We start from the raw sequence: 14,176 nt of genomic DNA on the forward strand, positions 1-14,176 counted from the left end.
GCATAAAAACAAGTTGTGAAACTTATCAAATGCCAAAAAATTAACAAGTGTCTAAATCTGAAGCCCACTTTGAGCTTGAGGCCCAGGCCAAATGGCCCTCCTAGCCCCACCTCTGATTGGCCCTGCTAATTAGAGAGATGAGGTGGGTGAGGTAATATCTTTTATAGGCGAATGGCCTTTCTGGTAACAATCCCTGATATGAACAGATTTTCACAGCTCAACCGAGCTTTGCGCCAACTGAAAGGGACAGAGAAAAGATGACAGGGTAAAACCAAAGTCAACAAGATTAAGCCCCAAATCCCCATCTCACCCTTGCCTTGTGACCCCCATGGGCCTTATGGGGGGCTTTGTATTGGGGCGTTTCTCAGCTCACTGCCCCCCCCCCCAACTGCCAGTGGAGGGTTACCCAGCTGTTCACATCTGGCCAGAGCATCTGGAATCTTAGGTCCCAGCCCTGGAGTGGTGGAGGTGCAGGGGGAAATCGGGTCTGGGGGCATCTTGGAGGGTCTCTGGGTCACGACATGCCATCAAGGTTTACAAATGGGTCCTGAGCTCAAAAAGATTGAGAACCACTTCTCTAATGGCCATTGCTGTCTTCTGTCTTTCAGAAGCCACCAGAACCCTGTCAGAGTACTGTGTATTTATGTAGCTAGGCTGCGCACGTTGTAGAAAGTGAGTCAACACAATTATTTGGACTCCACTACGTCCATGTGGTTCCTTCATATGATGTATGATGCCTCAGTTTCCCCATATATAAAATGGGGATAATGATACTGACTGCCTTTGTAAAACATTCTGAAAACTACTGATGAAAAGTGCTAGATAAGATCTAAGTGTTTATTAAGCACAACAGAGACAATGAGTGCATCTAAATAAAGTCATATGTTGTTGCCATAGGAAGTCACAAAAATTTCACTGGTTTCAGGGTTTCTGCAGCACGGATGTCACATGTATTGTATGCCCCTCCCCCACCTCTCCAACCCTGCTGTTGTCCTTGCTGAACCTGTTTCTTGAATAAACACATGTCTCCAGGGCTGACCTTTTACCGACATTAAATTCTACCATACAAACTATATGCTCTGTTGGATCCAACCCTCATTTAGGACGACAGCTGGTCAAAAAACAGGGGCAGAGGGGGAATCCTGAAAATGTTCGCAAACTTCATTCCCATTTTCAACCAAAAATGTCATTCGGATTTCAGCCAGCTTTCTGTCCAGTTCACACCTAGTGATATTCACACATGCACTGGGCAGCCGCATCCTCTCCCACCCTCGAGGGAAGCAGTCTCTGAGATCTGTGAAGTTCACTCTGCAGCGCTCCCACTTTCCCCTTCTCACATGCTACACCCCCTGGCTTGAAGTGGTTTCCCTCATATGCAGGGTTTACAGTTCGAGTCAATGGCTCTCAGCACCCCCATGATACAAATTGTTTCAGCATCCCTGCAGCTGAGAGCAGAATTTGGCTCAAAGTCACTGCCACAAGGAGCTTTCAGTGTCAGAGCTAGATCCTACTCATGTGTGGTACAACACGGGGTGCTGGAACAATTTGGGGGGGGGGGGGTTTGCTGAGAGCCACTGAACCAAACTGTAAACTCTGTATATCAGAGGTTCTCAAACTTTGGTACGCGAACCACCAGTGGTCTGTGGGGTGGTCCGTGGATAGTTCCCTCTAAGGTGCGCACCTGGGCGGCTGCACACGAGAGAACGAAGGGCCACCCACCTAATTAGTGGAGCTGCACAGGTGTGGCTCCACTAATTAGGTGCCTGGACCCTGGAGAAGACGCACATGTAAGGTGAGGTGGTGGCCTTGGGGGGAATTGGGGGTAGGTGGGAGGGGGCAGTGGGGAGAGAAGAAGGGGTGGGGGGAATAGGGTGACCAGACAGCAAGGGTGAAAAATCGGGACAGGGGTTGGGAGGTAATAGGCACCTATATAAGACAAAACCCCAAATATCAGGACTGTCCCTATAAAATCGGGACATCTGGTCACCCTAGGGGGGAATTTGGGACATGCAGGGCAGCGGCGGCCAGAGAAAGAGGCGACTTTCCCCAGCTCCAGGGCTGTGGCTGCAGGGGTGAGACGGCCCTCCTTCCCGCCTCAGCTCTGTGGTGGGGAGAGACCCCCGCTCCTTCCCAGCCCCACTTTGGGGGCTGCTGCGGCAGGGGAGAGAGGGAGAGACCCCCCACACTTCTTCCCAGCCTCAGCTAAGGAGCTGCCGCGGCGGGGGAGAGAGGGCACCTCCGTCGCATTAGAAAGGTAACACTACTGATATTAAAATATGAGTTGTGTGCTTTTATTTGTAGAACAAAACAATGTTAATTATTATGAAGTGTTTTTTAGATAGTGCTTTTATCCAAAGTGCTTTACTATAGTTAGCTAACGGTACAAACAACAGTTGGAAAGATCATTCAGTGGTCCACGGAGACCCTCAACAATTTTCAAGTGGTCTGTGAAAAAAAAGTTTGAGACCCACTGCTGCACATGATGGAAACCACTTCAAGCCGGGGGGGGGGGGGTGTGTGGCAGCACCTATGCTTAGCTGCCCAGGTGCAGTGGGGGCTGGTGTCGGCACTGGCTCCTTGTGATGATCTGTAAAACAGCCCCGGGGCTAAAGACCTGAGTCCCAGCCTCGCTGTGTGTCAGTGAGTCCCAGCCCCCGGGCTGTGCGCTGTTACACAACCGCCTGTAAACACACCGCGTCCTAATGGCGAGGCCCTTCATTGGCTTTCCAGGCCCGGGGGGGACGCTGTACAGAAGGAAAAGCGCCCGCTCTGTAAGGCGGGTTGCAAGTCCCTCCCTCCTGTGGCGAGCACGGCAGAGTCCGACAGAAAGAGAAACAGCCCCAGAGCAGCAGCCGGCTAATGCTTTGGCTGTCTCGGGGATCCAGGCGGCTCCAGGACAGCGGCAGGCAGGCGCAGCTCCCCCGCGCCCGGGCAGACAGGAGAGCCGGGAGGCCGCTCCCCGGGGCCCCGCGCAGGAGGTAAGGGGCGTGGGAGAAGGAAGACAGAGAAAAAAGCTCCGGAGGGAGGAGGCTGCCAGAGGGGATCTATAAGGGGCTCTGTTCTAAGCCCAGTGTTTCTAGCTGCCGTCTTTCCTCCTCTTTCTCAGTCCAGCCTGCCCCAGGCTAGCACCTGCCCCACATCCCCCCCAGACTGTCATCTCCCCCTCTGCCCAGAGACTGAGTCTTATGCCAGCCCCCTCCACTCAGACGATCATCTCGCCTCCTTGCCACCCGCTGCTAGCGAGAGCGGCATGTCCCCCAGCTCCTCACCCCCCCTGATGTCCCCCAGACTGGCATTCCCCCCCCACACACACACACATAGACGGGCATCTTGCTACATCCCACAGGGCTAGTCCAGTCCAGAAGTTACAAATCAGGAGCGTTTTGCAGTGTGATTAACTGGGGCTTCTGGGTTCAGTGTGCCACCATCTCCCTCTCAGCTACCCCAATTTTTTGTGCCATACCTGCTGGGGGAGGGGAGAGTCCTTCCTGTTGGACTGGGAGAGCGAATAGGTGGCATGGTTTGTATCTGGTGTATGTATGGAGGGAGTTGGAGGAAGAGTGGATGAAGGCGTCCCGGAGCCGCGGGAAACTACTTTGTTCTGGGGTGTATAAAGAGGGAGCTAGCCTGGGAATCCAGGGGACTTTACATTGTCACCAAAACTTTGCACAAAGCAGCTTGTACCGTACCCGACATGGCCCTGGCATGTGAGCAGTTTACATGCAGTTACTGAGGGAGCAACTGTAGGTAGAAACAGCGGCAACTGTGTCAGCTGGATTTACAGCCGTTATATTATTATTTGTATTACCATAGTGCCTATGAACGTCATTCACGGATCAGGACCCCATTGTGCTAGGCACTGTACAAACACAGAACAAAAAGACAAGCTTCCAATCTAAGTGCCAGACAAGAGACAGCAGAAGGATTAGTTAGAATCGATTAGTCTTGTTATAGTTGGTATGGCAACACCCATTTTTTCATGTTCTCTGTGTATAGATATCTTCACTAGGTACCATGCATAAGGTGCCTTAGAAATACTAGAGTCAATGTGTTAGATTAGATCGGTATCTCACCAGCCTCTCTACAAGCTGCCAGTTGGGTATTTTTCTAGTAAAGACCAAGAGGCATTAATGTAAGGAACCCTTGTGCCAAAGGAGGAGTTATATTTTGCTACAACTGTAAAGAAAGAGTGAGGGGCAGAAACTGCTTCCGAGGGGTAGAAAGATGCTTTCCAAGTAAATGCACCCAACTGGGAGTTACACGTTTAATTCCTGCATTTGGCAAAGATTTACAATATGACCCTGGGCAAGTCACAGCCTTTCAGAGCCCCATTTTCCCATCTGTACAATGGGGATACCATTACTTCTTTGCTTTTCCTTGTGGAGTTTGATGCTACAGTGATGGCAGCTAAAGATGTACTCAGGCTTAATTTAGTCACTTTGTGTAAGATGCTTTCAGACGTCAGCTAGAAGTTGCTATAGAAGTGCAAAGTCTACCAGACTTGGTGCCCAGAGCAGCCCTTTTGTATTTCGCTCAGTTGTGCATGGCCCCCGCAGTACGAAAGCCTTTGGCTTAAGGACATTCTCTGTCCTCAGGCTCCTTCAGTCTGATTCACCACTCATCCATGAGTAAATATTTAATCTGACTAAACTCTTCCTCCCTCTCAGCCTTCCAACATGCTGAGCAGAGGTTATGGACAGGGCCAAGGTCAGAAAAACTGACAGAGTTTGATTAAAGAGATTAACTTTCCAATCCTACCACCATAAAGTGTGAGAGGTTTCCAGTTACTGGAGCGGGAAGGGGGCTGCTCACAAGTTAATTTGCATGGACGTCACTTACCTTAGCCCCACATTTACCTTTATCTTTCATATATGCAATCCTAACTCAGCATCGACATTAGCAGTGCTGACTCATGCCATGCTGTAATAAATACGCATGCATTCTTATACACGGTTTCAAAATGAAATTCTTGTTTCCAGCTTCCTTCGCTGCGGCTGTTTTGCATCCTACATTTTAGGTGGGTCATACACTTTAAAGATCTCAGGAACTGGGAACTCATTCATTTGTATAACAGACTTTGGAGCAAGTTAATGTTGTGCATGGGCCAGTCACAGACACTAAATTGCATTGCACCACTGTAGCCCATGTTTATAAACTTCCTTGTGATCAGTCACTCACTGACATTGATGATTGTCCATAACAGACTGAGTAGCTGGCATACATCATCAAAATGAACAGGCAACTGACTGTCTAATGATAATCATCTAGGGCCTGATCCTGCTGCTCTGACATTGGTGTAATTCTCACTGGAACCTATGGGAGTTTTACGTCTGAGAGAACTGCAAGATGAGGCCTAAAGTAGCCAAGTGAGACCAGACCCTCATCTGATTCAGCTCCACTGGTCAGTGCTGATTCACTCTAGCTCGGACTGGGAAAAGCTGCCTACGGCACCTGGGATTCCCAGGCGGTCACCCATCCAAGTACTAGCCAGGCCTGGGATGGTTTACCTTCCGAGATCGGACGGGATCGGGGGCGTTCGGTCCGGTATGGCCGTCTGATTCACTCTAACTTTGGATCTAGCTCTTGGGAGTTTAGAAATGAATAGTTACCTTCGTGTATGGTCTAGATAATACTCAGTCCTGCCTTGAGTGCAGGGGACTGGACTAGATGACCTCTCGAGGTCCCTTCCAGTTCTATGATTCTATGTCTTGAGTACAGAAAGGAGAGGCCTCCCTGACTTCTCTCTGCTCCTTTCTGAGGGGCTCTTGTGACCATTTCCCTGAGGCCCTCCATACGGATGGGCAGTGGTTTGCCACCAGTGAAATTGCAAGAGTGGTTAACATGTGATAAGCAGCACTCTGGTTCCTCCTGTGTCTGATGCCAATTGACATTCCTCCCCACTTTGCCCCAGCTCTCTCCTTTCTGCACTTACTCCACTAATTCCTCTTCTTGCCTGATGCTCTGCTGCATGACATTTAGCTGCAGACATGTTGCCCTATATTATACATCTGTACACTCACTACTCCTCCTGATTTCAGGCCCACATGTAATAGTGGGGAGAACAGGCTTGCAACAGAGCATTAAACTAGGAGATGCCTATAACAAAGTTCAGAGTAGCAGCCGTGTTAGTCTGTATCTGCAAAAAAGAACAGGAGTACTCATGGCACCTTAGAGACTAACAAATTTATTTGAGCATAAGCTTTTATGTCACTTCAGTCAAACATTGCCAAGGAAAGGCTCCTGCCAGTATCATGCAAAGTCTAACACCTTTGAACACACTGAAAGGACGTGCTGCTGATTAAATCAAGGTGGTTGTTTTTTTGCTCACTTATTTCCTTTAACTATGTATCTCCTCCTCTGCAGTGCCACAAACTTACTCTCCTTTTACTTAAGTACCAACATGATTGGTTCACATACAAAACACCCCTTGCAAACAACACTTGAAGTTTATCTGCTTGCTACCATTCATTTCCTTTGACTAGTAACAGATATTTTGGTATGTTGCTGTTATGCATAGGTTTTGTTTGTTTGTTTTTGAGCTAGAAGACATTCTTCATAGCACATTTATACAGTGCCGTTTTTGTAGTATGCCCATATATATGATGCATGGAATAGTTAGAGCTGGGAGCTCATCTACCTTCAGATACATCTCACACATTGTGTATGCCCTGAGCACACGCAGATCAGTGGCAGGATATACTGAAACAAAGTATTGGGCCTTTACTTTCTGAAGCAGTGGCTAAAGAGACCACAGTACCATTCCCACATAACACTGAGTCTTTCTGGGGAAGTCAGTTAGAAATAATTGCACCTCAAATTAATTGAACTGGCTACAGCATTGGGGATTTAGTCTCTCTGCCTCAGTTTCTCCATCTATAAAATAGGAGTAATATGTAACACATTTGCAGGGAGTATGGGGGTGCTTAGAAGAAAGGTTTAAATGAGTAGTATGATGATAATGAAACAGACTGATGCTCACAAATGCCATCAAGGTTAAGCATCAGCATTTCCAGTCCCCCGTTTTATTACTAACTCAACCACAGAAATGTGTTGTAAGATGACAAGAGGGTTTTTCCTGTGGGATTCGGGCAACCTACTGTGACCACTGAAGTACCACATCATCCTTCAGTGGTTAATTGTGCCCCCCAGAGAGACACCTACATTCCCCAGGGCATCAGCAGGAGTTGCCCGGGTAGATTTTATAGCACAATTGCACCCTTCCTCCTATAAGTAGGGTTCTGGCAACTACAGCTCCCTGCCACTAAGAAGAGAAGTGGTGATTCATGAGCACTGAATGAATGAGTGTTTCTGAACAAACCTCAGTCATGTCCTCAGTCGTGCAGGCCCAGGCCTTCTATATTTGAGCCAGGGAGGTCCTCAAGATTCTTTGGAGCTTTTTCTTTGTATTGGAAAGAAGGGGCTAGCTCCAGCTGAGCAATAGAAGACAACAGCCCACTAGAGCAATGGTATAATTAGTGTTATGCAGCTAAACGTGAACTGCAAGTGTATGTCTTTGTTTTTCAAATCCCCAAAATACATTTGTAAAGTGTGATCAGAGCTGCATTTTAACCACACTTGAGACATACAAAATCCAGACTTCTTGGTCTCTGAGCGAGAGGGACAACACAATTCCTACCATATAAAGAGCTTTGAAAGACCAATTCTTTCCTAAACCTATTTTAGTTTCTTGTTTACAATAATCAGAACAGTCATTCACCGTGGGAGAGATTTGTCAGTTTCTTAGGGAAGTAAAAAGAAGAACAGGAGTACTTGTGGCACCTTAGAGACTAACAAATTTATTAGAGCATAAGCTTTCGTGGACTACAGCCCACTTCTTCGGATGCATAATTAGGGAAGTAGTTTTGTTAAAGCAGATCATTATACTTTCAACAGCTTCCTCCTCTCCCCACCTCCTTTGGAATCCTAAAAAATACATTTTTCACGTAAGGATTTTTAAGAATTCCTTGCTTTACTAATATCTTGATTAAAATGGAAAGAAGTTTGAAAATCTAGTTTGATCCATTGCCATTTATGGTAGTTTATTTAAATTAGTGCACACACTACTCAGCTTGAACAATGAGATTAGACTGTTGGGTTTCACTTTCTGACTCTCATGCTGTCGTATGGTCTGCTGGGTTTAAGTTTCCATCATGAGAGGGGAATGTTTAAAATGCCACCCTTCGCACTTAAAACATTTGTGCAAACCTTTCTATTTATATTCAGGATTGGAACAGAGACGTAGGCTAGTGTCCAGGCACAGGGCCAGCAGTTAGGATTTTTTGAAGTTTACTCCACCTCCAACACCAACTTCCTTGGTTAAAGGTGCAGAAAGAAATTTGAAGATGGAAATCTTTATTAGCACCATGTTTATTTTTATATATATTTCTACAAATTGAAATTGGTGTCCATTTAACCATCAGTGATTTCATTGTAAACTCCTGTTTTTAAGATCACCCAGAAGGAAGATAAAGAATAGAGTCTGCTGGTACATTTAATGATCTATATGAAATTTCAAAGAAAGGCTTACAATTATGTCCAAAAATACATGTAACCTTTTCTGGCATGGCTACAGTTTCACTTATTGATTTTGGTTTGCTCAGTTCCCCCCAGGGAAAGAAAAATGTAACTAGGCAATTCATAGCAGATTTGAAAGCTGGGGGTAGCTGATTAGTGCCAATTTGAATTCAACTTATTTTTCAGTGAGGTCAGCTACAAAAACTAATTGTTAATCTAAGAGTCCTGCTAAGACTAGAATTATTGTCAACAGCTTTACTCATTTCAGTGTCCAGTTTATCCAGCAGTTTGTAACATTCATAAGTCAGTAGTGTAAAAAACAAGGGCTGTAGGTTCAACTTGAGCTTATTGGGTATGTGGATTTATCAAAGATACTCAACTCATAATACTTCTAAAGTCAAACTTCTCTTCCATCACCCCTTAGAATCTTTACTAAAAAGTTATGGAGGGTTGTTTTTCCATTATTTTTAAGTCTACCTGTGGCTTAACAATGACAATGAGCATGTGTTCATCTTCACTACTTGGGCCTGAGGGATTTTGTGCTGTGTCCCTCTTCTCCTTGTCAAAGGGCCCCTAACATCCTCCCTCCTGAGATGCTGCTCCTGCTGAGAGTCCTGCTGAGCAGCTCACATGTGCATGCTCTGTAATAGCACTGCACACCAACTCCCCAGTTGGCAGCAGAATCCCAGCTTCTGGAAGTAGTTGTGAACCTGAAGCAAAAGGGAGGGTGCATGACTGAGTGAGGGTAGGATGTGGGAGGTTCCTAAAACAGAAGTGATCCTATTGGGATCCAGGAACGGGGGGGGAATCCTTTAGCGAAGCCCGCCCACTGCTAAAGGATCCCCCCAGCCTAAGGGGGGAATCCACAGGACCTGGAGACCAAAAAATTACGGGGGACAACTAATAAAAGAACAGGGACAGGAGTGAGGTCAAAGGGTCAAATGAAGGGAACCAGACGGGGACACCGAGCAGAGAACCCTGGACAGTGCCCACTGCTCCTCAAAGGCGTCAAGAGAGCCAGTGGATGCCGCCCAGAGGAACTCTGCCTGGATACGTGAACGAACGGAGGACCTGAAATAAAATAGAAGTGATAGCAGGTGGGAGGAAGGGACTTCGAGCAGGCATGAAACCAGGCCCAGTTCCTCCCTCTCGAAACATCCCCATAGCAGCAGCAAGAAAGCCTAGACGTTCATTAGCCAGACCCTGTGTGACATATAGAGAGCAGGTAATTTTCAAAGGTCTAAAGCAGCAAAACTAGGAGAGTTTCTCTCTCTGTCAGAGTTCTGGCACCAAATCACTGTATAACATCAGGAGAGCACACAGCCATGAAACTAACAGCATTTTAGCATGTTAGTACTGACCAGAGATAAGGAGGCCATACCATTAGGCCAACTCCATACACTGTCTCATTGCTTGCTTGGAAGGAAAAAAAATAGATCACAACCTTGCTAGTTATGCATTGCTTTACATGCTTTGCTCCTTTTTCTCAAACTCCAAGCCACCAGTATCATGGAAGGATAGCTGCTTCAGTAGAGGAAAAGTTGAAAATTCCTTCATGGTATAAAGTATTAGTGACCCAAAGTTTTCCTGGGCAACTACCCACTCACCTCTTTTTAACATGGCTAGGTTTAAGATTGTCAAAGCACTTTTCAGTTTGTTTAGGGGTTTTTTTTGGTTTGTTTGGTTTTTTTTTTTTGCAAAAGGTGTAAGTACCATCCTAGATAAGATATTTTCTCAAAATTATGAGCGACTTACACTCTGATTGGCAGAAAAATAGTTACATCCATGCTACTAAAATACATATAATATTTCTCATTTAATAACTCCCCCTTTTAACATTAAAGGGACAGCAACTTTAAAACAAACAAAAAAAACCACACAGTAGCACCTACCTGTGCTAGTTTGATAAAAGGAAGATATATTTCCCTTGTCAGTTTCATGTTGTAGATTTAACAGCATGTACAGAGGACAACTTTATAATTTCCTCTGTATAGTTAGTTTCCTTTAGTCTTTAAAGCTATTTAAGGTTATAAGCCACAAAAATTGACAGGGAGAGCAAGGTGAAGATACTTTTAACTCAGTTTGAAATTCACTAGATTTCAAGCTGGTAAAGTGGGAGTGGCTTTCACTCTGCCACCTACTTTTAAAGTACACTTTTGTTCAGCTGGATACCCATCACCATCTGTTGATGCATTAACCCCTATCAGCAGAAAGCTAAGCCTAAACTCAACTTTCCAACCATGCCAATATTGAAGAATTGCAACTCAAGTGCCACAACAGTTATAGCACTATGTTGCCAGTATTCCACTCTAATCCCATGATCCAGGTGTCAAACTTGTGTTGCAAGTGATAATGAATATGTGAGAGGAGGCATGGGGCAGTCCTGAAGTACTAGCCTAGGACCCAGGAGGTCTGAGTTCAATTTCCTGCTCTGTAACAGACTTCTTGTATGAAGTTAGGAAAGACCCTTAGTCCCTCTGTGCCACAGTTTCCCTTCTGTAAAATGGGTATGCTCGTACTTCCCCCACCTTCCTGCAGTGCTGTGAGGATACATAAAGATGGCCAGACACTACAGTAATAGAATGTAAGTGCCTTAGACAGGTCACAAGCATGCACATTATTCATTCTAATGCCTTATCCACACTAGAAAGGATCTGCTAGTATATTTCTACTTCCTAGTAACAAGGCCAGTTCCTACCAGTTCCCCAAACAAAATAAAGTATACCACCAAAAGCCCTTGTTTGTCTGCATAGTTATGTCAGATTTTTTTTTCTCCACACTGCTAACCGACACAGCTGTACCAGCAAAACTCTTCAGTATAGATAAGGCCTTCAACCCTCTAAGAGAAGATTTAGCTTTCTGAGCTCCTTGGGGCAAAATGCCTAGCACATAAGTAGCACTACCATAAATAATAAGTCTACAAGATGTAATAGGTACTATGCAGCAAAACACGAACAATAAAGAAATACACTTGCGACCATTATGAAGACAGATCATACCTAGGCCAGGTGCCTGAAAATCCACAGACAAATTAATCATGAACCATTTAAAATTTAGTTTGGTTTAAATTACTGATTAAGTGCCTGTTCCAGTTCAAAAGTGAAACAGGAAAATATGTTATTACTCTAGGGCTGGGGACGGGGGGAAGACTACAGGGAAAGACAGCTCAGCTCTTGCTTTAAAGAAATCAAATGAATGTCCTAAGAAAAGTAATTTCAGTTTTATTAAACATGTGAGAAAATCATGAGGACTGTTTTAGGTATTGCTGCAGATTACAATGTTAGCGTAACTAGCAAAGTTTAGTTCTGAAAACAGAACAATCCCTGTTGATTTATTTTTGAAAGAGTGACTATTGTGAGAGAGAAGCCCTTTGACAAGACAAAGTATAAAACCTGTATCTCTTCCACCATCACATTTGAGCAACAAAAAAAATTAAATCTTCAGTCACCCTCTAGATTGTTTTCCTGGCCAGGAGCGCATTTGTTCATCAGTCCCTTCTAAATGGCCCTTTGATGGTGACAACAAAATAACACCATTCTGGCTGTTCTGCTAATGGTCTTTGCGGCAGGAGGGTACAATGTCACAGAGGAGGCAGAGACTTGGGGACAGTGACTTACAACATCTGCTTAAGAGCCCCCCTGGCCAGAAATCCCTTCCTACTGGAGGTGGGTGGTATTGGCCTCAGCCCATCTGGGCCAGGAGTCCCTTCACGAAGAGGTGGTAGGAAGCAAGCATGGTAGCACAAGTGAGCCGAGAGACCCTTCACAGAGAAGGTGGGTGGTATCAAATAAGGCCCATCTGAGCCCAGGAATCCCTTTGCAAGGGGAGGTGGTACACAGAACAACCGGGCCAGGGCAACACATGCAGGCCAAGCCCCCTCCCACTGGCATGAAGGGGCGGCATATCTGGGTCCAGAGTCTCCTCCCAGGCTGGTGGGGTAGATTAGCCAGCAGCCCCCCGGGGCCCTCTGCCCTCCTAGCAGGCCAGGTCGAAGTCATCCCTCTCCTGGTTGTAGTTCAGCACGTGCTGGCGGATGCGGGACGAGTCGGTCCAGGTGATGAAATCCTCCGTGGCCCGGGTCACCAGGCAGGCGGGGTCGGTCACCACCTCGGGCCCCACCCGCACGTGTCCCTGCTCGATGAAGGTGATGGCGTCGCGCAGCTTCTGGGCCATGCGGAGCCGGAGCAGCAGGCAGGGCAGGCGGCGGCGGCAGAAGGAGCTGGCCGAGACCCGCTCGCACTGCTCCAGCGAGTGCTTGGAGCTCACCAGCCCCAGCCCGTAGAGCTTCTCCAGCAGCGCGGCCGTGCAGCGGGCCCGGAAGGCAGCGTCGGCCTCGCCCAGGTCGCGGATGCGGCGCGCCAGCTCCCGCACGGCCCGGCTCAGCTGGTTGTAGCGGGTGTAGTCCTCCCGGCGCTGCAGGCGGTAGCGCCGCAGCACCCGCAGCTCGGCCAGGTTCCCCGAGGCCGCTTCCCAGCTCACCAGGTCCAGCCGCTTCAGCAGCTTCTGCTCGTGGAACTTCAGCTTCCGCACCATCCTGCCGCGGGGAGCCGGGCGCTGGAGCGGGCGGGACTGAGGCCGGCCCGGGGCCGCGGGGAGCCGGGCGCTGGAGCGGGCGGGACTGAGGCCGGCCCGGGGCCGCGGGGAGCCGGGCGCTGGAGCGGGCGGGACTGAGGCTGTCGCGGGGAGCCGGGCGCTGGAGCGGGCGGGACTGAGGCCGGCCCGGGGCCGCGGGGCGCTGGAGCTGGCGGGACTGCGGCTGGCGCTCGGGAGCTGCCTGTCACGTGCTGCCGCTGCCAAGCAGCCCAGCGACCCCGGCGCAGTCACAGCAACGGGCGGGGGAAAGTGGAACTTCCGCCTCGCTGAGCTGGGAGCGGAAGCCCGCTGCCCTTTGCGCTCATTGGCCAGAAGGAGGGGCAGCCCGCCAGTCACATGTTTGAGGGGCGGGGGGAAAGTTGCGGACTGGGACGGGGTGCATGCTGGGATACAGAGGGACTGGGAGCGAGAGGCTGTGGGGTGGGCGTGGTCTCCAGTGGCGGCGGGTTCTTGCTGCGCACGGGCCGCCCAGGCAGCACGAGGCGAAGGAGGCCTGGGGCTGCCTGGACGGAACGGGGAGCAGCGTCGCGCAGGGGAGCCCGGCCCGAAAGGACCTGCCCGGGGAGCCGGAGGCTCGGGCAGGGGCCACAGCCTAGAGGCCTTACATTAGCTTGTTGCACGCCCCCGACTCAAAGCCCTCGCCTGCCTCCCCTTCCGTCCTGGAGCCAGCCCGCCTCGCTTCTCCCCTCCCAGCTCTGCCTGTCCAGCGCCAGCCTCCACTACCTCCTGCACATCTTGGTGCTCTGCAGTGCCTGCCAACAGGAACCGCCTTCTGGGGTCTCCCTGCCTCCTCCAGGCTGAATCCCTCCTGCAAGCTCCTGGCTTCTCCCTCACCTGCACCTGACTCTCTTCCTCTGTTTAACTTTGCATTTGGGGATAAAGTTCATGACAGTGGTTCTAGTATATAACATGTATTATGACATCAGTAGTGGTACTCTCCCCAAAGCCCTTTAGAACCTCAAGAACAGTGTTTATGGAGCCACCCAAGTTTAGACAATTGTATGTTATAGGCAAAAGGCACCCCCACCCCCCTGAAAACATGGTTAAAAGAACATAGGGTGTTTTGCAA

The 14,176-nt window shown here is 48.4% G+C and overlaps 2 protein-coding genes and 1 pseudogene across 3 annotated transcripts in view; 1 reads left to right on the plus strand and 2 right to left on the minus strand.

The window, feature by feature from the left end:
• The first annotated feature begins 2,740 nt into the window (after positions 1 to 2,740).
• Positions 2,741 to 14,176, plus strand: part of PLA2G7 (phospholipase A2 group VII) — a 28,949-nt gene continuing 17,513 nt past the window's right edge. The window contains exon 1 of one of the 2 annotated variants that reach the window (XM_054021799.1): positions 2,741 to 2,978. The gene's annotated coding sequence lies outside the window, so the exon portion shown is untranslated. The remainder of the gene's footprint in view (positions 2,979 to 14,176) is intronic. The other variant, XM_054021800.1, reaches the window with a different exon arrangement.
• Positions 5,440 to 5,558, minus strand: LOC128835163 (5S ribosomal RNA; annotated as a pseudogene).
• IMP3 (IMP U3 small nucleolar ribonucleoprotein 3) lies at positions 12,016 to 13,343 on the minus strand. Its single transcript, XM_054021801.1, has one exon. It carries the CDS (start codon positions 13,045 to 13,047, stop codon positions 12,490 to 12,492), a length of 558 nt encoding a protein of 185 aa, XP_053877776.1. The 5' UTR covers positions 13,048 to 13,343; the 3' UTR covers positions 12,016 to 12,489.

The sequence above is a fragment of the Malaclemys terrapin genome, chromosome 3 (genome assembly GCF_027887155.1).
Source record: "Malaclemys terrapin pileata isolate rMalTer1 chromosome 3, rMalTer1.hap1, whole genome shotgun sequence".
Taxonomy (NCBI): domain Eukaryota; kingdom Metazoa; phylum Chordata; order Testudines; family Emydidae; genus Malaclemys; species Malaclemys terrapin.